The 25,007-nt window shown below is 37.5% G+C and overlaps 1 protein-coding gene across 6 annotated transcripts in view; it reads left to right on the plus strand.

The window, feature by feature from the left end:
* The window catches only part of LOC149184697 (transcription regulator NOT2/NOT3/NOT5 family protein), a 63,947-nt gene that overhangs the window by 17,359 nt on the left and 21,581 nt on the right, over positions 1-25,007 (plus strand). For all 6 annotated transcript variants that reach the window (XM_089417669.1, XM_089417673.1, XM_089417671.1 and 3 more), the window contains exons 5-10: positions 14,177-14,266; positions 15,518-15,664; positions 16,157-16,276; positions 17,979-18,053; positions 18,880-19,662; positions 20,537-20,716. In XM_089417669.1, coding sequence (XP_089273795.1) covers positions 14,177-14,266; positions 15,518-15,664; positions 16,157-16,276; positions 17,979-18,053; positions 18,880-19,662; positions 20,537-20,716 — 1,395 coding nt within the window. The remainder of the gene's footprint in view (positions 1-14,176; positions 14,267-15,517; positions 15,665-16,156; positions 16,277-17,978; positions 18,054-18,879; positions 19,663-20,536; positions 20,717-25,007) is intronic.

The following is a 25,007-nucleotide window of genomic DNA, read 5'->3' on the forward strand; positions in this document are numbered from 1 at the left end:
TGGATATCGATACAACTTGATGTTGATGGGATTTGATCTTGCTTTGACTTCTATTGTATGCTCGATTTCCCTGTTAGGAGGCATTTTCATGGGCAAGTCTTGGAATATTTTTTCATGCTTCCGAATTAGCTCTTGTACTTCTGGTGACTCTTCGCTGATCACTTTTGTAGATAACATTTCTAATTGGTGACATTGTACTACATAAGTTGGTGCTCCTTTTCGAATCATTTTCATCATTTGGGATGATGACACGATTTGATTTTCTGGTGCTTGGAATCCGTATAAATTGTACCTCTGCCCTTCCCAGTTAAAGCTTATGAACTGCCTTTGATGGTTGGCAGAGTAAGTGCCTAGGGGTCGTAGCCATTGGATACCTAAGACCACATCTACTCCTAATGGTATAGTACAGAACTCAGATTCTAAATTAAAGTTTTGAATCTGCAATTTGACCTTATGGCATTTCCCTACCTTTTCAATCTTCTTATTGTCGGCTACCATCACCTTTGTGTTGGGCATGGGGAATGTGAAAATGTTGAGTCTCTTTGCCATGCTTGAATCTAAAAAATTGTGGGTGCTACTGGAGTCGATGAGAACCACTACGTTGTTCTTCTTTATATGTCCTTTTAATTTTAAAGTCTGGGGTGTGATATACCTGTCATCGCTGATAGTGACTCTTGCGAAATACTTTCGTCATCTAATTCTGGGGCATCTTCTATTCCTTCGATGTCTGATTCATCATTGTTTGAATCATTAGTTGCTTCACAGTTATATAGGTTCTTTGATTCTTTTCCTTTAGCACACCTATGTTTAGGGTCCCACTTCTCGCCACAACGTTTGCATTTGCCTTCTTTTATCCTTTGCATTTCCACGTTAGATTTTTCGCCTTCACGAAGATGTGGTGGAACATATCTTGTATTATCCGTATTCACAAATTGGGGCATTCTTCGTCTCGAATATACTTTTCCGGTTTTGACCACAGTATCTGTTCAAATTTCTTTTTAGCAGATTTTGCTTTTTGTCTTGCTACTTCTATTGACGTAATGTCATGAAGCTCAAGTTCTACTCGTAGATGAGTTTTAAGTCTGGAGATGTATGATTGAATTAGATGAGATTCTGATAACCCAGGTACTCGTGTTGCTAAGGTCTCCCATTCTCGAGTGTATTCATCCACATCTCCTTTTTGTCGCAATCTGATGAATGTTGAAAATAACTCTTCTTCCATTACACCTTGGAATCTTTTAAAGAATGCATCCTTAAATTTTCTCCAATTGATAGCGATTGTCGTCTTCTTCCACCACATATACGAAATATATGCTTCACCTTCCATTTTCATGGAAGTGTGCCTAATCTTTTTGTTATCACTGTCAGTGTCGTAAATCTCGAAATATTCTTCTGCTTTATTCAACCACACAACGTTGCATTTTCTTTACTGTTGAACTTGGCAACCCGACTTTTGCTCTTCGTTGATACGTCGCTAACGGTGGAGCGAAAAGAGGGTATTGATTGGTGAATGAATTCTAGAGTTGCCTATTTGAAAAAGTTGTGTTACTATTTCTTTAATGGTGCGTGGATGATTTTTTTGGAGACTCAGTTTTTTCATGAGAATCTGCTGAATTTGTTGGAGTAGTTGTTCGGGTGTAATCTTCATCCTGTCACACAAAATGCTCAGCATTGTTATTGTCTGATTATGATTCATTTTGGATTTGATATGGTTATTTCTGAGCTGTTGTTCTATCCGATTTGTCGTATCCTGAAGCTTCCTGATATCGTCAGAATGTCCGGTAACCTTATTTTCGAGATCAACTAATTTTGGGTTGAAATCATCGGAGTGGCTAGTAATCCTATTCTCAGGATCAATCAATGTTTTGCTGAAATTGGTCATTGTCATCAACGACATTGAACGGGTTTGTGGGGGTGTATATTTGTTCGCTAGCTTAACCTTTCTTTAATTTGAACTAATATATATATATATATATATATATATATATATATATATATGTTGTTGTTATTTTAATTTTTCTCCTTATATATATATATATATATATCTGTATATAATATATATATATATCTATATATATAACTTATAGTTATATATTTATCCAAAAAATAAAACCTTTAATCAATTTGAAGGAGACGGAAACCCACGACCAAATAACCCACACGTTGACCTAGACGCAGCGTGTTCAACAACTCGAGAATTTGGCGGTTGCTTGTGCAAACGATGGTGGTAGTGGCTTGGGTGGGTTGCAGACGACGCAAAGATTTTGGACTGCGGTGGTTTCGGAGAATGCGACAAGGAAAGAATACGCGAAGACAGGGAAGACGGGTGGAGAAGGGTTATGGGAGGTGGATAGTACGAACAAATTGAGGCACAGAGACGTTGGGAGATTGGTAGTGGTGGACTGTACAAGCAGTGGATGTAACGCAGTGGTGGTTTTGATACCAGAGGACGTGGACAAAACCAACGATTGACATAAGAATATAAAATTGAATATATTTATTAATAATGAATATGAAAATGGATGCTTTACAGGATGAGAGGCCCGGGCTTAAATACAACGCTACGTGCCTCTTGGTGAATGGGCATGATCTCTGATCATGCCTTCTGCCCTAATTAACTAATTCATTTACAAATACTAAATTTTATATAACACTCATAATTGTTCTCCCCTCTTTTGCATTATACATCTTTGTAATGCTTGCTTGAAATCAATGTTTTCAAAACCGTTTTTGAAAACCGGTTATCGGTCTAACCGGCCGGTTAGTAAGGGCGCCGGTCTAAACTGGCAAAAAAACCCGGTTCAATTGCCCATTCACTAAAATTTGCCCTAAACCGGTCCTAACCAGCCAGTTTAGGACGGAACCGGCCGGTTTTGTATCAAACCGGCCGGTTCCGTCCTAAACCGACCGGTTAGAGGCATGCCCACTGTGTAATGCAAAAAGTGTATGCGGATTGTGTTTTAGGGGTTTTGGGGGGAAACTAAGGGTGTTTTCCCTCCAAAAACACCCTCTCCAAGCCTTTAAGAGGCCCCTCTCACTCTCATTTGCCTCCCACAACTGTTTTGGAGTGTTTGTGAGCTTGGAGAGTGTTGAGTTTTTGGCATTTGTTGAAGTAGTCATCTTGGAGTTGGAGTTGGAGCTATTTTGGAGATAGTGTGTAGCTGCCAGTGGAGTTGCCATCTTCAAGAGGAGGCTAAGGAAGCTAGTTTGCATTTCCAGGTAAGGATTTGCACTTGAAAATTCCTTATTTGACTGTTGTCCATGAATTAATTTTTTTTATGTGTTATAAACTTCTCACTTCTATGATCTACCATCCAGGGAGTCATCATGCCTCCAAAAGCCAGAGATACTGCATGGGCTCATTGTGATATGATTGATGGCAAAATGATCTATTCAAGGAGGGGGTATTAACAGGTTCAAGCAACACTTGGCAGGGATAGGAGGCCATGTAAAGCCATGTGGAGCACCAAATGAAATAATAGGGCATATTAGGGCAGAATACCTTCAGAAGTTTGAGACTCAAGTCACTGAACCAATAGAGAAGTTTGTGACTGCAAAGTTTGGGAGTCGAGACTCAGCCAACTGAGTTTGATCATGATGACTGAGACTCATGAGAAGTTTCAACTTCAAGTGATAATGTTGATCACTATTATAGTATTACTATTATCATATATGTAGAGTCTAGACTGAAGTCTTGTAGTAGGCCACTGGCCCCATAGTTTGTAGGCTTTGTTTTTGCACTCTAGAGGCCATTTAGAGCCTCATTGCTTATGTATTTTGTCGATGATATGTATTGCACTCGGTGCCATTTTGATATATTCACCTTTACATGGTATATAAATGAGCAATCTTTGCATATTTTGTCTCTATTGGCTTGGAATCATGCTTTTAAATCTTAAAAATAGTTTTTTTCATTAAAAAATAATTATTTAATGTATTTTTCTAAAACCGGTTCGTTTAGACCAAACCAGTCCCGGTTAGACCGGTTCCGGTCGGTAAACCGGTTCATTAGGTGGACCGGTCCGGTCACCGGTTCCGGTTTTAAAAACATTGCTTGAAATTCCTTCATAATCTCTGGATACTCGATGGGAAGGATTCTACTAGGTATTTCCGTTAAAAATATTAAGCATACCAAGGAGGTGTTTCCATGTGCATTTATCCTTTTGGGCTAGGAAGACACATTAATGTCTTTTTGTCATGTGACAGTATGAGTAATGTAAATGTCATGGAGGAAAGTTACTTTTTATGGGTTATGTACTATGTACTTTAATATATTAATGTCGCTAGTGTTATAAAGTGACTTTATGATAAAGGTACAAAGTACACTTTTAAATATTAAAGTAACTTTTTTGAGAGAAAATGCACATGGTACAAAAACATTAAAAAGTGACTAGGAGGCTCATTAATTGAAAGGGGACACATGTAAGAAGGGGTCAAGAGAGGAAATGATCTCCACCCTTGATCTAATGAGCTGAGATTTAATCTCAGCCATTAGATCTCAAGGGCTAGGGTTCTTTTCATTTGAGAAGACAAAAAAAGAAAAAGGAGGAATCTCTCATTCATTTTACACATGATAGTTTTTGGAGAAGAGGAGAGGAAAAGGGAGGAGGCTTCTACAGCAATTGCAGGAGGATAATTCTACAGCAAGCAAGGAGCTCAAATCCCAAGGAAGAGGGAGAGTTAAATTTGGTGGCATGGTTTCCTAGGTAGCCCGAGTTTCCTGGTAGAGAAATTGGACTGTTTGCACAGATTGCGAGTCAGCTACAGAAGGTTTCCTGGCACAAATTTTGAGGCCATTTGTCAGCTAGCTGAGCACACAGATTTAGGCTGGAATTCTGGCTTGAATTCCAAGGACAGTCTCTGCTGCAATTTTGATGAATCCCGAGGCTGTAGGGTCAGAACAGGGACACAGATTTTCTGAGGACAAACTGCTGAGTTTGACCTGGGTTTCAAAGCATCTTTTGCGTGAGAACAGAGGCAGAATCAGTGATTGAGATAGTTAACTGTGTGGCAGAGTTTTGCATGCAAAAAGGACTCTACTATTTCATCAGCAAAAGGGAGATAAGTCTGTTATATTTTTGTTGTGTAATTTTTTTCCTTAAGACAATTAAATTCTCCTTAAAGACTGGTTTTCCCCTTGTGGGTTTTTCCAGGGTCATTGGACCAAAAACACTGTGTATGTGTGTGCTTGTCCTTATTTTCATATCAGCTGAAAAGAAAAATGTAGAGTAGTCCTAACTGTCTCAACAGACTTGCAAAATTTTCTACACTTTCCATATACCATTTTGGGTTGAGTGCATATGTTGCCATGTGCAAAGAGTGTTCATTCAATCTCACTGATATGCTGAATAATGGGTCAAAAATATGTTGTATAGAACTCTAAGGAGGGCTTTTCCTCATGAATGGTTGCCTTCACTTGACCCAACATGGTATCAACAATCTCATAGATTTCTCCAAGACTAGGAGAATTTGTGTCAATGACCTTTACTATAGGGCATAGGAATTGAACCAGATAATTCAATTGGTCCACCAATCATTATCCAATATATGTAGCATGATGTTCGTCCCCTCATCTATCATGGATTCCCTCCACCTGTTCTAATCCAGAGTCACAACCATGGCCTGCAATACTTCTTGTGCCTCCAAAAATCTCTCTAATAAGATAAAATAGCTAGCATAACTAGTCTCTGCGCTTACAGGATTCCTTTCTTGAGTGAGACCTATACATGGCTAAGGAGGTGTGGTGGTTGCAGATAAACATCTGCACATTTCTTGTAGTTGTCTCCAAAATGGATACCCATGAAATTTCGCCAATGCCTTTCAAGGCATTGTTGAGTGCATGTATACTACAAGGGGTTGAAAAAATATGCTTGTATTTACGTCTAAGTCACATGACATGAGGACATGGGACACAGGACATGAAAATATGAGTATTCCACACATGACATGGTGACCCCCCAGAATGTAAGGATCCTCTCTGAGAACAAGAGGCAAGTTAATTAATTTAATTATTTAATGTCATCATTGAGGTAATGTTGAGTAATTAAATTAAAAAGCTGGTTATCAAGTGACTTTAATGAACCTTGTAAAGACACTTTAATTAAAAGAGGAGAAGGAACTTGTGGTTTTTGGAAGACCCATGGTATTCTAATGGTCATCACAATAAAAGGAAGGCAGGGAATTGTTCGTGGACATGACGGGATAACTGATGGATTGTTTACTTTGGAACTGGGAGCTTGCTTGAGTGTTTATAACCCTGAGCATGATCTTCTTTAGTGGAGAAACTAACAACCCTAGTTGATCAAAATAACTAGTCTTTGGTGGTGAAAGATTACGCCCTAGCTAGTCTTGAAGGAGGAATCACTCAGATTCCTCATTGGATTAATTCATGGAATGTATTTGCAACACTCCTCTCTGACAACAGAACTGAGCCAGTTTATTATAAGGAGTCGAGTTAAGGGTGTTGCCAGTATAATTGTTAGTGAAGTGAAAAAGGGTGCCTTTCCCTTCACGAAAGGGATGTTCTTGAACTGAATTTATGTGAGACCGAAGAGATCCCATTTGCAGGTTACGCTGCCCCTTGGTAGTAGCCGAGCATAATAGCCATGGGCAGATTACATGAAATAGGAGTTAGTTTACACAAGGGTTTGGGGTGAAGCTGATTTACCCATAGAGGGGAAACAATATTTTATGACTAAGGGACCAAAGCACGCGGTTCAGGAGACTCTTCGAAAACGGCCATGATAAGGATGAATTAGTGGCGTTGGGGCTAGTTGTGCTTAAGAAAATACGAGGCTACCAGGGTGCTGATATAGTGTGATTCCTACACCCGACAAGCTTCAAGATGGCCGAATTACATGAGTGGAATCAACCATGGTGGTTCTGTTGGTAAATTGAAGACCAAGATAACAGTGGCAAAGATTCAAGATCGACAATCGTCTCTGTAGAAAATTTTAAGGTTCCTGTAGCCCTCCCAGTTTCAGTTTTCCTTGCATGAGTTTAGTGCCCACAGCCTCACATAAAGATGATATATATATAAACTGTTTGCAAATTTAAAGAGAAACAATACAGGCTACCACTACTTCGTTAACTTTCCAGCTGATAATAAAATTCACACAAGCATGCACACAGATGAACACTTGTTTTTGGTCAAACTCTGACCCTGGAAAAACCCACAAGGGGAAACCAATCTAGGAGTTTTTATTAGCTTTTCTCAGAGAATTAATTACAAAATTAATGACTCATCAAGGGTACTTATCTCTCCCTTGAATATTGTGCCAGTCCTCTAGAAATTCGAGCCACAGATTTGGAAAATTATGAACAGGTTCAGCAATCTCTGCTTGGAGTTTGTGCCACTTTCTGTTTTCTACTCAGAGAAACATGCCACTGACAGACTTCCAGATATTGAGACTCAGATTTTGTGCCACAGAACCAATAGATACTTCCTTAAATTTCAGGCCACAGAGTAGCATTAAATTTCCTTGAAAATCATGCCAGAAACCAGACTTTCCTCACACAAATCATTGAAATCAAGCGTCAGATTGGCATATATTTGCATTAAATTGTGCGTTGACAGCTGAGTTAATCTCCTTGACTTTTGTGCCACAGACTGATTTTTCCTCCCTGAAAACTGTGCTGTTAGATTAGCATTAAATTCACTGGAAGGGACTGTTATACTCCTGCCCTTGATCTGCATGCTGCTCTTCTTGCCTGGAAATTGCGCTGGAACCTCTGAAATTTTACCTTGGGCTGCGTGCTGCTCCACCAGCCTTAAATCTCGGACTGGTGATAATTTTCTCTTGCTGCAACTTGTTCTCTCCTTTACCAGATGGCTCTCACAGCTCCCTACCTTCTCCTCGCTGTAGAATCTCTCCACCAATAGAGGCTATCTCAGCCTCCCTCTTTCTCCTTGAAGTTCTCTCAACTTCCTCTTCTCCTCTCCTCTTCTCCAACCTTGCACTTGAAGAATGAATGAGTTCTCCTTGCCCTTTTCCCTTTTAGTCTCTCATAATGAAGTGAAGCCTTAACCATATGATCAAGGGTTGAGATTAGATCTCAGTTCTCCTTGATCAAGAGTGGAGATCTAATCTCCCATTGACCCCCAGTTTCATGTCCCCCCTTCATTAATAGCCTCCCTAGTCAATTTAATGTTGTTTTTCTACCTTGTACCTTTTTCCACATAAAGTCACTTTAATAATATAAGGTACCATGCATTTTTTCTCATAAAGTCACTTTAAAAACATAAAGTGACTTTAATATAATAAAATACTTTGTACTTTCTAAACCTCATAAAGTGACTTTAATAACTCATAAAGTCACCTCACATGACTTTAATAACTCATAGTCACTAAAAAGGTGTCTCATGTGTTTTCCTAGCCAAAGGCAAAAGGCACTAGGAAGCACTTCCTCGGTACCCTTTTTGTTAACAATCTCAAAGATTGCTTTGGAAACATCATTGAATTTATGACCGGTATGTGTGAGAATTTGAGTAAGGTATTATGAGTCATGTTGTCGCCATACTAGATTCTTGTTCGAGATTAATATTGGTGAACCAGTGTGATACAACATTGCAAATTAGTTGGCAGGCTATTGATTCATATAGTTGTTGGAGGCGTTGGTTGAATTAGTATAGTGGAACTATTTTTGAGTGGCAATGCTTGGGCCATGCTCGCTGGAAATAGGGCTTATCCTATATTCAATCATAGGCCTACTTGGCATAACAAAGGGTGTGGATTATAGTATACCTTCTCTAGTATAGAAAGCCGACACAATAGGTCAATATAGGGGCCAAGGAGGGGCAGTGAGTTAGTGGATGGAATGCTAAGTAGCCTGAAGTTTAAACTATGAAGGATGGGCTATGTAGAAACCATAGAACATAGGGCTTCAATGGATTCTATGCTGTGAAGACTCAACAAATTTCTCTTATGAAGGTTTCTTTATTGTCAAAAGTGCATTGGTGATACATCTTTGTTGTAACAAATTACATGGACATCATATATGTTTAATGAAAGAATATTTGCATACGTGGCACTAATTCGGGAAGGGGCATTACATGGACATAACATGACGGACACGTTATATAGAATATTAGAATATAACAAATTAGTGAATTACACATAAAATATGAAATATATATATTATAAACATTAACATGATGATGATACTGTTGAAAATTGTAACTAGGTTTGGTCTTCATAATGACCTAATTGTAAGCATGACATTGTATATTCTTTATAAAGAAAAAGAAAGAAAGAAAAAGAAATTATATTTTAATTTTTGAGTATGGGTTTCATACTCAAGTTTGAGTCAAAAGCATGTTCTTCGTGATTTTAGGTTTTCTAGGTGTTTCTAGGTCTTTCTAGGATAAAGAATAATTTGATCATGTATCCGATAAGTTATTCTAGGCATTCGAAAAGTTTTCGGAGTTCAAGAATTAAGTGGAGAACCCAACTGAGAGAAAGATCAAGACTTTGAGGTCAGACAATGGTGCATAAAACAACTCCAAAGAACTGATAACTTTCTGCCAAGAAGCAAGGATCAAGAGGGAGCTTATTGTTCCTTATAATCTTGAATAGAATGGCATGGCTATAAGGAAGAGTAGAACTATTGAAGAATGTGTCAGGGCCATGCTACATGATCAAGATCTCCCTCAAATCCTGTGGGAAGAGGCATGTATGACAATTGTTTACTTGAAGAATCGAAGTCCTCACAAGATTCTCAACAACATGACTCCGAAAGAAGCATTTATAGGAAACAAGCCAAGTGTGGATCATCTTTGAATATTTGGTTGTCTTGTGTATATTCATATACCTAAGGACAAGAGAAAGAAGTTGGATCCTACTAGACTAAAGGGCATCTTTGTTGAGTATAGTGCTTCATCAAAGGCATATAGAATTTATATTAAGGAGGATTGTCGAATTGATGTAAGGAGGGATGCCATCTTTGACAAAAGTATAGCTTACAAGAAATCAAAGGATGTTCCAATTAACTCTGATGAAGAAGAGATACCTGTCTGTAAGAATATCTCAAGGGACAATGATGGTCAAGATTAGACATCTTCTCAAGAAGATGTTGAAGGTCCTAGTGAGCCTATACAACAAGTGATTAACACTAAGGACCCTAACCTGGACCAACAATTAATTAACTATGAATGCAGTACTATATTGATCCATACTCATCATCCTTACTGATACATACATGATTCATCCATAAACCACGAGATTCAATAATGAAATACTCTGATCCATATTCATTATTCATTATTCACCATTATAGAATCTACGTTGATTTAAAAATTAAATTCATCATTCATCATTCTATATTCTAAATTGATTTAAAATTAAAATTCATCATTTATCATTCTAGAATCTAATTAGTACTAAGAAAAATAGACTCTAATAGATACTGAAATCTAAAGACTGGAATAGTAAATTGATATAACTAAAACTCAAAAACAATGGAGTGATGAGTCTAAAAGTAACTCTAAAGTACACAGAGGGCTTGGTGCTCTTTGTTAAATACTAATTCCATACCCTTGTACATGACAAAATGCGATGGAAACATTGGAATCCATTGAATCCTGAATTCCTGAAAAACTGTTAAGTCTGCTGGATTTTGAGTGAGATATAAAATTCTACTTTCTCCATATGAAATCCAATGAGGTCAAAACCATTCTTAAACATCCTGAGTCATTTCATAGTAATGTTAAAAATTTAAGTAAAAGGATGAAAATGAAAGATAAAGGAGAATGTCACTTTTACTTAACATTACCATGAATTGCATAGCATTAGTAGGGAAATATGGTCAAATACTAGGTTTTCCCTGTCATAAATCATTGTTTACAAGCAAATTTAAGGTGGGGTGCATAGCCCATCTTTTGGGGAGTCACATCCCCCACATTGGGGAAATGCCCCCCCTTACGTCTCCTCGTGTCTCCCCAAAAGGGGGACGTGGGGAAACGTTTCCCCAGACGTCCCCTCATCCGGGGTGCGCTCACCTAACCTCGGGGGACGTGTCCCTGTGGAACACTATATTAATATCTTACAAGGCTGACCTAATCTTACAGAGTTGTGTATAGTTTGCTTGAGCGAGACATGTAGGGAATTGCCTTGAATTTCTAAGGAAGCTAAAAAGACCCACATGTTTTTGGTGATTTTTTGAGCCTTATATGCCAAATATGTTGGTAATAAAGCTTTTATAATTGGTGGTTTCCATAAGCAACATTATCATCCTATACATTTTTCAGTTGGAAACTATTAGCCACTAAAAGCTCAAAACTTGGAGTTGTTCATATAGAAACAATCCAAGAATTGAGTTAGAGGCTTTCTTGAAATCGAGAAAAGAACAGTAGACCCATGGTGACTTTTTTGTTCTCTCCTCAATGCTATTTTGTAGTGTGAAAACCTAAGTTAGTGGAAGGCCTAAAGAAATTGCTGGAAATGGAATCCCCGTTTTCGACACTGTAAAAACGTTTTTGTACCGTTTCAAAAAATCGGAAACTTCGGATTTGGAATTGGATACATTTCCAAGGGTTTTTAATTTTTTTGGATCTGTTTCCAGATTTAAATCGTGATCGGAATCCACCCTTAAAATGTTAAAACACATGAAAATTTGTTCAAAAATTTATACAAACAGAAAAAGATAGATGTTCAAAAATACAAACAGAAGGGTTTGATTAATGTCTTCATAAAGAGATTTATTTGAGCGATAATTTTCAGTTTGGTTAAGGTTTTGTTAATTGTCATTGATTTTGCTCTTGATTTCGTAAATCCCTCCAATATAACAAATCTTCTCTAGCCAATCTTTTGCCTGCATATAGTCAAGAGACCAAGCTGACATTGAGAAGATTGAAATGTTCAAATAGGTCTTGACAGAATATCCCAATGATCCCATGGGCCTTTTAATTGTCATGCAAGGAAGATAGATACCATCTGCCATGCATGACACGTTCTTTGAAGGAGTTGGATCTGAAAGCACAAAGGTTGTAGCATTTCTGATTACATTACTAATGATGATGATAATATGTTGAATGTTATAATCAACGCTAATGTTGATGACAATGTTTATGTTGAATTGATGATGATGATTATGTATTTTTAGATATAGAATCTAGATTTAAAAGATGAATGGATATATATATATATGCTGTTTCCTTGCCATATCATATCCAGATTTTTTGAAAATTTGTCGTATTCATTTCAAACCCCGTATCCGTATCCGTTCCCGTTTTCGTTTCAGTGCAACTTAGGTGACAACATGATCCATTGCTCTATGTTTTTATAGAAGTATGAATTCAGGGATACTGACTCACGAATGACTTTCTCAAGAAAGCTTATAGTGACAATCTCTTCCAGAATACATTATCCTGAAGCCCATTGAATAGTAAATTATTATAAACTGTGTTAAAAGCTTTGTAGAATTTCACATAGTAATAGTAGAATGTTAAATTTCCATAGAACTTTGCAACTACTTAGTGAATAACTGAAAACAAGGCAACCAATACTGAAACCAATTTTTCTTTCGCTAAGATGCAAAGTTCTTTAACTGATCAGCAGCAGAATATAAACGTAGAGATAAAAACACAGTCACACAAGAGACAATAATTTTTCTTGGGAAACCCAACTGGGAAATCCCACTTCTTTGCTGTAGAATTTATTTAGAGCAATTAGATCTCTTACAAGGCAATCTGTTTCACTATGAAAACCCTCTCGTTCTCACTGCTTAACTAGATTGAAAACACCTTGCAAACTCTTGACCCAGCTCCAACTTCCTTGCAGCCTACCTGGCCCTCTTTCCTTGCACTGGTCTCCTCCTATTTCCCTGCAGAGTCTGGCCCCAATTATTTAGGACAGACCTCCTAAATCCTATCGCAATCTGGCAGCAAGAAAGTCTCTCTATGCTCTGCGTATTGGCTCCTCCAAGGTACGTAGTGTCAACAAGATGCTCTCACACAAACTCGTGCAACAATAATGGACTATAGTGGCGCTTTCTTCCTCCTCTTATCAATTTGATCCATGCTAATCTGGCGAGTACAAATTTAGAACACGAGTTGAGATTGACTAGTTAACTCCCCAACTCATCATCTTCCAAACTTGAAGATCCGCTTAACTGTTCTTTGAACATTCAACTCCACGCATGAGTTTACAATCTCCACGAACTCATCCATGGTAAAAGGAAGACTATTTGTGGTCTCTCTCTGGCTAAGGCACAAGCCAGAGAAGACCTTCTCTCGCTACCATTTGAACTGCCACTTGGAGATCCGTGTAACTTTTCTTTCAACTCTACACATGAGTTTAGAATCTCCACGAACTCGTCCATGGTCAAAGGAAGACTATTCGTGCTCTCTGTCTGGCTAAGGCACAAGTCAGAGAAGACCTTCTCTCGCTACCATTTTCAACACAGAATTCACATTTATAAGCATTAGCTATCAGAGTAAAGGCATGCTCCCATATCCAGTGATTAAATTTGATGGCTACTCTAGTCTTTTCAATTCATATCCTTGATTCAATCAGCCTATCAATTAGATTATCTAATATCAAGTATACTGGTGATCAACTTAACTGGAGCATGTAAATAATGATAGTCTTGTTATCAAGGGGATTATGTTGGTCAATAGACTTAAAAGTAAGATGAATGAAACAAAGAGGTTTCCGTGCCTCTCTTTTAATTTATTTTGAACTTTTTTTGTTTTTGTTTTAGAGCTTCCAACATTTGAGTATCATTTACTGGGCCTCCTAGAAAAATGCTCTTCCAGTAATAATCTGGAGCCATGCATTTGCTTTCTTGTTCTGAATTTTGCGCTAGGTAAATAGTAATTGTGAAAGGAAAAAATAGATGGTTTGTTGATTGTTAGTGAGAATATATCAGTTATTGGTTATACTTGCAATTTGTAAGTTTTGGCAAGAATGGGTGGTTAGCTTCCAACAACCCCTTTTTTTGAGCGATACTGATCTTGTTTTAATCTTAGTTTCTGCTAAGGATATTATACTTTGTTTAATATGCCTTTTATCTTTTGATTGGCAATTCAGAATGGATATTTAGGTACCATCATGATGCAGTAGTTGATGCATGCATCTATTCTTTTGGGAATATTTCTTAAATTTGTGGAGCATAATTCTTTTCATTTAATTGTTGCTTGTTAGTGCATGCAGTTAACTACGTTGTTTGTTTGTAATAGGTTAGCGAGTTGGAGTCACAAATTGATTGCTTTGAGGCTGATATTGAGGGCCTCTCAGTGAAAAAGGGCAAGTCTAAACCTCCACGACTGGTATCTCTCTCTCCATTTGCAACTCTTTTGTGGTTTTGGACATCATATACTTGGGACTCAGGAGTAGCATTGGCCACTTTTGCTCACTTGTTGACATTAATAGTATCTTCCCCACTGTGTAGTTGAAATGTGTTTGTTCCTTTTGTAAGTATTTAGTTATGGTATAATTTTGTTCAAGATTGAATGGCATTGGATATTGCCATGGCTACGGTTTAATTTTTATTTGATGAATCAAAATGGCATTTGATATCACTACTGCATAAACTTTAAATATTCAACGCTATTATTATGTGGGTTTTCAGTCAATTCTTGACTTGTAGGTCTACGCCAACATCATAATTTGTGTATTTGTGTTGCCATCAGATTGTAAGCACTGCCACAATCATTTAGACATGTCACATGATGTGACATTAATAGAGGCATGCACAGATTTTTTTTTTTTGCTATTAGAAACTATGAAATATACAAATAAAACGAAGTTAAAACAGTACATTCATACAAATTAGCTTCACAATATTATAAATTAGTTGTTAAAGTTTAGTATTTTAGGGACGAAACAGTAGAATCTAGTTTTTGAATTGTTACAATCTTAAGAAGAAAGGCTTGACAAACTGGTCTATGGAAAATGGACTAGCTGATAGGAAATGATTTGGATGGCTATAGAAGTGGACCAGGTGAGAACATAAGAGAATGAAAGATTTCGTAAACAGTAAAATCGGAATGCAGTCAAAGAGTAAATAGACCATAGTATTCAAAACTGGAACCGGTGATTTACCCGTCCACCTATAAAACCGGGTTTCAAACCAGAACTGGAAAAACTGGACTGGTGAGATCTCAATGAACCGGTCCTTAAAATAAACATGAAATAATTATTTTTTAATGAAAAAAGCTATTTTTAAGATTGAAAACCATGATTCTAAACCAATAGGGACAAAATATGCAAAGTTTGCTCATCTATATGCCTAAATCTGTAAGATTTGAGATACAGTTGAGGGTTTATCCATTCTAGGTTTGAACACTTTTATTCTTTACAATGCTGTTTTTATTTATTTTATTTTATTTTATTTGGGAGTAGATGCCCTAAGCACTCTTTATTTTGTGATTCTTACTTGATGTTTTTTTGAGTATTACTGTTCTATTTTGGTCATTAGTGGAAATCAATAGAATTCTATCTATTTTGTTCCTGTGATTGTAGCAAAACTTTTATATTAAATAATTAACATATTTTTCTTTGTCACTTTTACATTGCAGACCCATTTAGAGGAATCTATTACACGCCATAAGGCTCATATTGTGAAGCTAGAGCTTATTTTGAGACTTCTGGATAATGATGAATTAAGTCCTGAACAAGTAAATGACGTGAAAGATTTTGTGGAAGACTATGTGGAGCGTAATCAGGTATGGCTATGTTTTTTTTGAATTCTACAATTATTTTTTCTGTTGCTTGTTTTTGTACATTGTGCATTAGATCATACATTAAAGTCTCCAATATTGTGTCATGTAGTGCATAATATGGTACTGCTGTAATTTCTAATTTTCTATGCAGTTGATATGAATGTTGCTTTCTTTATTCATCATACACTTTTAACTTTGAGAATTCTTATTTCACTTGCTGTATTCATCTCTCATGATGTAACTCGTTCATTTTTAGTACGCCTTAGAGAGATCTGAATGTTTTAGGATCTTCTCTTGATTGTAGACTAGTCAAGTGTCACTATCTTTTACACTTTACTGTTATGATGCCTGCTGGCTGTTCTGAATTCACTGTTCCGGTACCTTCATTCCTTTGAAATGCTTGTTAGTCAGTTCTCATTTTTTAACTGAGATGAGTATTTCGTTCTACTATCCTGTCACATGTACTAATAACTACATTTCTTGTTTTGTATGAAGACTGACTTTGAAGAATTTGAGGACGTAGATGATCTATACAACACAATGCCCTTAGATAAGGTGGAGGGATTAGAAGATTTGGTTACAATAGTTCCCCCTGCAGTTGTTGTCAAGGAGAAGGTAATGGATCTTTCTGCTATTGGAGTATATTTTTCTTTCCATATTTATATAATGAAGGTTGTTCCAGCATTTAATTATCAAACACGATTAAAGCAAGAGGCTACTTGTAATTAATCCAAGTGTCAGTTCATATAGTCTCTATGACTGGACAACATATTCATAAACAGCTTTGTAATGAATGATTATCAGAAATAGTCTCTACAGTTTAGCAATTTAATATTTACATGCTGCATAAGCTGTAGGATAATGGCATAATAGCTATTATGTAAATAGGAAAAAAATCAATTGTGTATGTTCTCTGGCTTCATAATGACTTTCTTTACAGAAACCTTTGCAACATTACTGCCTGAGACTTGCTCTCAGGAAGGTGGATATCTGGAGACAAGGGGATAAATATCTGATGAAAAAACTACATACTCAGATGAATATAATAGTATAAACCTGTGCTTATTAATTGACACAATATCAGGGCCTTTCCAGCTAATCGAACCATTTATCCGTAATATGTGGTTGGTGTATGCTGCTAAGTGTAATTGTTACTTTATTCTGTAATTTTCTATATTTATTTGTCTTGTTTCTCTAGCTTTTCTGTATTTACCTAAAGCTTCTGTAGGTGTACCTTCTAATATTTTTTCATGCCAAAAATTTTGAGCCATACTTTTTCTTACATTTTTGTCTTATGTGACTCTGGTACCTTTTGACTGTGATCTTGACTCCGTGCATATTAGTAGTTTGATAATTTATACCTGTTTCTAATTAGGTTTTTAGATTAGATCATTTTTTCCAGTTTTTGTGGGTTTTAACTTTTTTCCTATGCTCTAGTTTTGCTATATGCATATTATGTAAAGTGTTTTCAACATTAGTTGTAGGATAATGGCATAATAGCTATTATGTAAATATGAAAAAAATCAATTGTGTATGTTCTCTGGCTTCATAATGACTTTCTTTACAGAAACCTATGCAACATTACTGCCTGAGACTTGCTCTCAGGAAGGTGGATATCTGGAGACAAGGGGATAAATATCTGATGAAAAAACTACATACTCAGATGAATATAATAGTATAAACCTGTGCTTATTAATTGACACAATATGAGGGCCTTTCCAGCTAATCGAACCATCTATCCGTAATATGTGGTTGGTGTATGCTGCTAAGTGCAATTGTTACTTTATTATGTAATTTTCTATATTTATTTGTCTTGTTTCTCTAGCTTTTCTGTATTTACCTAAAGCTTCTGTAGGTGTACCTTCTAATATTTTTTCATGCCAAAAATTTTGAGCCATACTTTTTCTTACATTTTTGGCTTATGTGACTCTGGTACCTTTTGACTGTGATCTTGACTCCGTGCATATTAGTAGTTTGATAATTTATACCTGTTTCTAATTAGGTTTTTAGATCAGATCATTTTTTCCAGTTTTTGTGGGTTTTAACTTTTTTCCTATGCTCTAGTTTTTTGCTATATGCATATTATGTAAAGTGTTTTCAACATTAGTTGTGGTGTTAATCGGGAATATATTTTTAAAGTTTCTTATGGTTCTCTGACTTGTGCTAAACTCTATTTATTTAGGTGTCTGGAGATTCCATGCTGCAAATATGCTCTTCTTTTTATTTATGCTCTAACATACTAGTTGCACTAAATTAAGTATTCTATGCTTTTCACTAATATTATATGTTCTCACACAGCTGAGTATTTTTTTGCCAGGCAGCTGCAGGTGCTCCAACTGTGAATGGCACTTCTTTGAAAGTTTCCATTGCATCCCCTGCAACCCAACCAACGGTAAGCTTTGGTTTTGTGGCACAATTAGAGAGATGCATAAACTTTTAAAATTGATTTATATAGTTACCATGAGACGCTTCTGGTTGCTATTTGTTACATTCTTTGATTGTGTCTATATTTTCTTATTGTAGTACTATGATAGCACAAAGATTTCTTGAATAACAGGGTTTATTTATTAATTTTAACATTGTTTTCTAATATTTTTGAAGATGTACTTGACCTGTGTTACTGGCATCTCCATTCCAACCCCATTTCTTGTTAAAGAATATATCCAGACGTGGAAAGTTTTTTGAAATGTCTGCTGGATGCTCCTATTTTTTGGCGTTTTTCAAAGTGTTTTTGCATCATTTTTATCACGTTTTAGTTTTAAAATACTATTTTTCTAAATACATCTGTATTCATAATTTCATATATCTAACTTCAAAATACATGTACATACGTTCAGTTTACATACACATACAAACCTATATAGTTGGTTTGTTTGTTGTGTGTACATGTTTTCTTCTTTCTAAAATTTAAGAACATTACCCTGGCTGAATTATTTAGTACTTCCTTTGTTTGGCCAGCTTAGTGATGGTCTCTATGACTGCATAAGTATTATACAGCTAGTTTTGTCGTAATAATGCCCACACACAAATATGTGTGTCAGTTGTTATGGACAGGCTAACTTGGGCTTGCTGTAATGTACTGCTGCAGCATCAATAAAATGTTTCAGATTATCTCCATGCAAGTTTATGTTCTTCATGATACTTTGACTTGTTGCCTGCTTTATGAATATGGTTGACCTATTTGAATGGATGTGTAAATTCTGACAATCCTTTTGCAGGGTTCTCCAAGTTCAGTTACTCCACAAGGAAGTACTACTCAAGATCAAGTGGATGACACAGCTTCCCAAGATAGTAATTCTGATGTTAGGCCTCGAACACCACCCTCAGCAACAATTGCTAATGCAGGAGTCTCAGTTTCATCAGCATCTTCTTCTGGAGCTGCATCTGGGACAAATGTTGGCATGACTCCAGGATTGGTAGGGAGCACTGTACTGACACGCTTGGGTGGTGCAAGTGCTTCTGCATTGCTTGCTGGCCCTAGCTCAAATACAATTAGAGCTGGTCAAGAAACATCCACAACTGCTATATCATCATCACCTATATCCATAGTTAATTCAACAAAAGAAGATGACAGTGGAAGCTTTGCTGGCCGTAGAGTAATGCCAGACGTAGTATCAGCTAGAGGTGTTGGCCGGGGCCCTGTTGTGAGTGGAGTTGGATCTGGGCCAACATCACCTCTAATAACACCTTTGAATTTAGGTGGAGCTGCTCATTCGGCAAGTGGACTTGGTCCTGACATAACTAAGAGAACAACTGGTCTTGCAGCTGATGATAGGATTGGTGGTGGTGGTCTTGCACAGCAGCTTGCATCACCTTTGGCAGGACAGAGTAGAGTTTATTTACAACAGGGAGCAAAGTTGCCTGATGGAACTGCGACCAATGATTCAAACAGCGTGCCAGAGGGAGGTATAATAGGCGCACGGATTTTCAATCCTTCAAGTGTTCCTGGTAGCCAGTGGAGGCCTCCTAGTGGAAACTCTTTTCAAAATCAGACTGAAATGGTAACTATTTTTTGTTTTCTGCAAATGATAATGATAGTTGCACATAACCGTGGTTACTGAGTTACTTATGTTCTGTTCTGCACCGTGACAACATATTTTGCATTATGCAGCATTTAAAGGCAGATTGAAATTGTAAGTATTGCACATTAAAATATGATTATATGTCAAACATATGGTGTAATCTAACCTATTCTCACCTAGAATATGATGCCAGAGAAGAACTTTGCTTTGTTTGGGCAATTCCACATATATAATTTGCTTGAAATGATTACAGCCAAAACTGTTTTAATGGAGGTTTAAACTTTAGATCGACTCATGGATTCCCAGGTTTTCAAAGGGGATATGGATTCATATATGTTGGTTGCATTACTGTCTCACTGAAAGACATTTAAGTTTTTAGCCTCTTTTTTTTTGAATAAATAGAAGGGATGTAAGAGCTAAAATAGCAACAAGTCAAAAGGTAAAAGCATATTTGGCGAATCTACAAACTCTCTTGTACATTTTAGTCTGCAAGTATTGGCCAGAAATTGCACATGGCCTTTTCTGTAAGGTCACTTGGCTTTATTACCCATGTCAAAGGCTTCAGAGGTGCAACAATGGATAATTCTTGATATTCCGGGACTAATGGAGGACCAAATTAAATTGCGGATTTTACCAGGCCTAGTCTTTTTGCTTATTCTTTTCCTTTTCTGTGAACAAGGTTCCTTATTTACTTGAGATTTCTAAGCACTGTGTTTGCCAAGTCTCTTCCATCTGACTTTATAATTTCATTTTCATTGATGTTTTATTTATCATTAACAAATCAGTCAATTTTCAAATTGGCAGCGGATGTCAAATCTGCTTTTGAATTAGATGAATTTGTTTGTCTTCTCAGGGACAATATCGTGGAAGGGCTGAAATTGCACCTGATCAAAGGGAGAAATTTCTTCAGCGGCTTCAGCAGGTTCAGCAGCAAGGTCACAGTGCTGCCCTCCTGGGGGCTCAATTATCTCATTTATCAGCGGCCAACCCTAAGCAATTTTCATCTCAACAACAATCTGCGCTATTACAGCAGGTAAACTCCACCACTCCTGTAGAAGCCTTTTACAAACTCTTCTAAACAAATACAAATTTAGTTAATGCTATTTCAGGAGGTAATGCTAGTTACATGCTAATTTTTTCCTCTAAATAAGAAGTACAAGTAAATAAGAAATATGTCAGTTATAATTACTCGGAGTCTGAAAGGTTTTATTTCATGACATACAATTATAGATTTACTAAAAAATTGAGCAATAATGAACCATCTGGATATTTTTAACAGCAGTGGTAATTGAATTTAAAGGTGTTGTGTTCTAGTTCTGTTTCAAATGATGTGTTTATGTATTGAGTAAGTTATAGAAGTACGCTGGCAACATAGTGTTGTCGATGTTGAAATTTTGAAGTTCTATGCTGTTACAATCACTTAAATCCAGATTTTCTTTATGCTGCATACAAGTTAAGTAACTGTAGATAGAACATAAACCATATAAACCATATGCACAATAGAAGACAGCCAAGAACTCAATGAGACACAGAGAGGTTAGGTCAATGACTAGGGAAAAACCCTAACCAGATTCTTTATTAGAAATCAATTGTTCAACAGAGATACAAAATACAATGAGAGAATGAAGAAGCTTACCCAAATCCGAAGATCTCTGATAGCAGTAGCCGATGCAGGCACTGAATCACTTTACATCTCCATGATCTGCTCTTGCTCTTCAAGGCTCTCTCTCTCTCTCTCAATCTTTCTCTAGCCTCTCCAAATCTCTCTTTCAAGTTTGAATTCTCCTTTCACAACACAAGTAAGTGTGTCAAGTGAGGATGAGATGCACAAATATATAGGAAGATCAAGGAGGTTGAATTCATTAGGGAGAAACTCTTATGCCTTGAGCAGGAGTTTCTCATGCCAAAATTGGAGAGTAACTTATGTCATAAAGGGGGTACACTCTCCTTAGTAACTTATGGCATCAAGAAGGAATATGCATGCCTTGAGTAACTTACACCATAAAGAGAGAGAGGTACGCATGCCTTGAAAAGTGTAACTTATGCATTGAAGAGGTGTAAGAGGAATCTTATGACAAGTAATAATTGCGTGTAAGAGATGTGTAAGAGGTGCGTAAGAGCATTCAAGAGAGAGGAATGGATTCATTTAGGGAGAGAGAGTGAGAGAGGTATGAGTGGCCATCAAAGAGAGAGAGAGATGGGGTGGATTGATTGGCAAGTAGGAGAGGTGACATGTATTTCTCTTTTAATAATATTATTATAGCATCATAAGGATAATAACATTAATATTAATAATATTGATGATTAAATTAAAAATTAATTAAGGACAAGTTAAGTGATTTTCCATCATCTATATATGATTACAAATTGATGAAAGGTGATTTAATATTTTTGGAAAGTCATGGGTGTAAAGATAGACATGACTCTCTATTTTTAGAAAGTCGCTCTAGAAAGGTCAAAAATGAAATTTTATTCAAGGAAATTCATTCCATAGCTGCCAATTTTCAACAGTCAACGTCTCCACTGTTAATTGATGTCCTATGTTGGGCATTGAGCTTCATTATTTTCCTTGGATAGGTTATTTTTTATCCACCAGTTATCCTTATATTGGTTGTTTTCCATGCTTTGTATGCGAGTTACTCTTGTGCATGAGCACACTCTAGTCTTAGTGCACCAACTATCTTTAACATTTTTTCACTTGTTGAATATGTTGAAATTCTCTTGCATCCTAGTTCAGGTCTATGAGTTAACCAAGCACATAAACACAGTAGAGATGCTCAACTATGAACCACTTTGCACAATGGAATATAACAACAGAGAAATCAACAAAGTAGTGACAATATACAAGAATATATCGCCTAAACTCTTCTCTTATCAATCCTTTAATAAGAAAACCTTAGGTCTCCCGTACCAGGGATCATGGCCCTTTAGAAACCCTGATACAAGTCTATAATACAACAAATATAAGTCTGTCCTTTGACTATTCGACTAGGCCTGAGGTCTAATCCTTCAGGCCTTCGTCTGCCCATAAAACAAAGACAAAACAACTTGAATTACCTGCTGTCTGCTGTCCTTGGCAAGCAACCCTTTCTGTCCTCTTTATCCTTGATCCTGGCTGTCCTTTACCTCCAAATACTGTCCAACCAACTCCTTTAGGCTCACAATCCACTTCAGGTTGCAACATCAACTCCTTTCAATTTTGTACACTGTTGTAGATATTAACAATTGCTCCTTCAGTCCACTGATCATAACAACTTCCTTATTCTACCCTTAATGCACAGCCAACCTCCTTATCTTCTCCTCGAATTTCTTGTAACTGACTCAGCTAGCCTTCGACCCTCCACAAGTAACCCGCGGTCACCCTGCCCTTGATGTCTGAGGCCCTCGGCCTTGCTTGATTCCACTGCAACCCTGCTCCTAGGGCAGAGACAACTCTGTGACCAACCTTTCTTTAATAGCAACTGCCCTAACCTCTTGAACAAACTTGTGAATAGCTCTGGATCAGACAGATAGGCCTGCGGTCCTATCCTTTCAACCTTAGACAGACCAAAACTTACATCAAACAGTCTTTGATTCACTTTTTTATTGGATGGAACTCTGACTTGGCTCCTCTAGAAAAAATTACACAACTCGACCTTCACAACAGAAGATTCCTTGACCAAAATTCTTAGAACAGATCCAAACTCTGACTTTCTTGGACTTGTCCTTCTCTTTTAGGCTGTAATACTAAGCCTAAATGAAATCCTTTGCACTTGTAATACTAAGCCTCTCCATTGGCTTATATTTATACTTGTCCAAGGGGTGTTAAACCCCAAGCGTCATGTCCCTTGGCCTTGCTGGCAGACCTGAGCCTGCATGACTCAAAATTAAATTGAATCCTTCTTCTTGGGTTTCAAGCCCATTCCTTTGGGTCAAAACCCCAAATTTGGGTACTTTGCCCAAAGACTCACTTTTTGTGTGTTTTCTCCACTTAGAAATACCTTCCACTCAGAAGGTGTTTTTGCCACTACTTGGAAGTGGCCCTGCCTCCGAATCTGATCCACAACCACGTCCTTTTCGAAGACTTGGTTCTTTGAAGATACCATACTCCTTGAAATCCTCCAACTCCATGACTTTTCCTTGCATGTCCATGACTTCTTCTTTGCATGATCATGACTTTCCTTGCATGGTTCATGACTATTCTTGAGTGTACCATGACTTTCCTTGTGTGCACCATCACTGTCCTCGCCTGGGCTACGACTTTCCTTGCACCACCATGACCATCCTCGTATGGTTTGTGGTTGTCCTTGTATGGTCTGGAAGACTGCACTCTCTCACTAGAACCCTAAAGTTTAGGTCTGTGACTGAACCAAGCACATAAACACACTAGAGATGCACTATAGGGCTCCCGTTCCAGGGATCATGGCCCTTTAGAAACCCTGATACAAAGCTATAATACAACAAATACAAGTCTGTCCTTTGACTATTCAACTAGGGCTGAGGTCTAATTCTTCAGGCCCCTTACCTGCCCATAAAACATAGACAAAAAACTTGATTTGTTGTCTGTTGTCCTCTTTGTCCTTGATCCTGGCTGTCCTTTGCCTCCAAATACTGTCCAACCAACTCCTATAGGCTCACAGTCCACTTCAGGTCACAAGATCAGCTCCTTTCAATCTTGTACACTGCTGTAGCTCTTAGAAACTGCTCCTTTAGTCCACTGATCATAACAACTTCCTTCTACCCTTATTGCGCAGCCAGCCACCTTATCTTCACCTCGGATGTCATCTAACTGACTCAGCCAGCCCTGCCCTTCAGAAGTAACCCTCAGTCAGCCTGCTCTTGATGTCTGAGGTCCTTGGCCTTGCTTGATCCCATTGCGGCCCTGCTCCTAGGGCAGAGACAGCTCTGCGGCCAACCTTTCTTGCAGTGCGGCTGCCCTAACCTCTTGAACAAACTTCCGAATAACTCTGGATCAGACAGATAGGCCTGCGGCTTTACCCTTACAACCTTAGAGAGACCAGAACTTACGTTAAACAGTCTTTGGATCACTTCTTTACTGGACAGAACTCTGCCTCTGCTCTAGACAGAATGACACAACTCAGCCTTCACAACAGAAGATTCCTTGACCAGAATTCTTAGATTGCTCATAGTGATGTGTTTCCTTGATTTGTATCTAGAGATATCTCAAAACTCCTTTGGGTGATTTTAATGCCACACTAGCACTTTATAGAGACTGATTCATGGTTTGACCAGGGATGCAATATTTATACATGAGTTGAACTGATATGGTGTTAGTTTAGAAATGGTAGACACCTTCTCCTGTTAGGTGAATCTGAGAGTCTCGC

Source organism: Pinus tabuliformis, chromosome 3_2 (assembly GCF_031772625.1).
Source record: "Pinus tabuliformis cultivar Carrire ecotype Pingquan chromosome 3_2, CPIR1, whole genome shotgun sequence".
Taxonomy (NCBI): Eukaryota; Viridiplantae; Streptophyta; class Pinopsida; order Pinales; family Pinaceae; genus Pinus; species Pinus tabuliformis.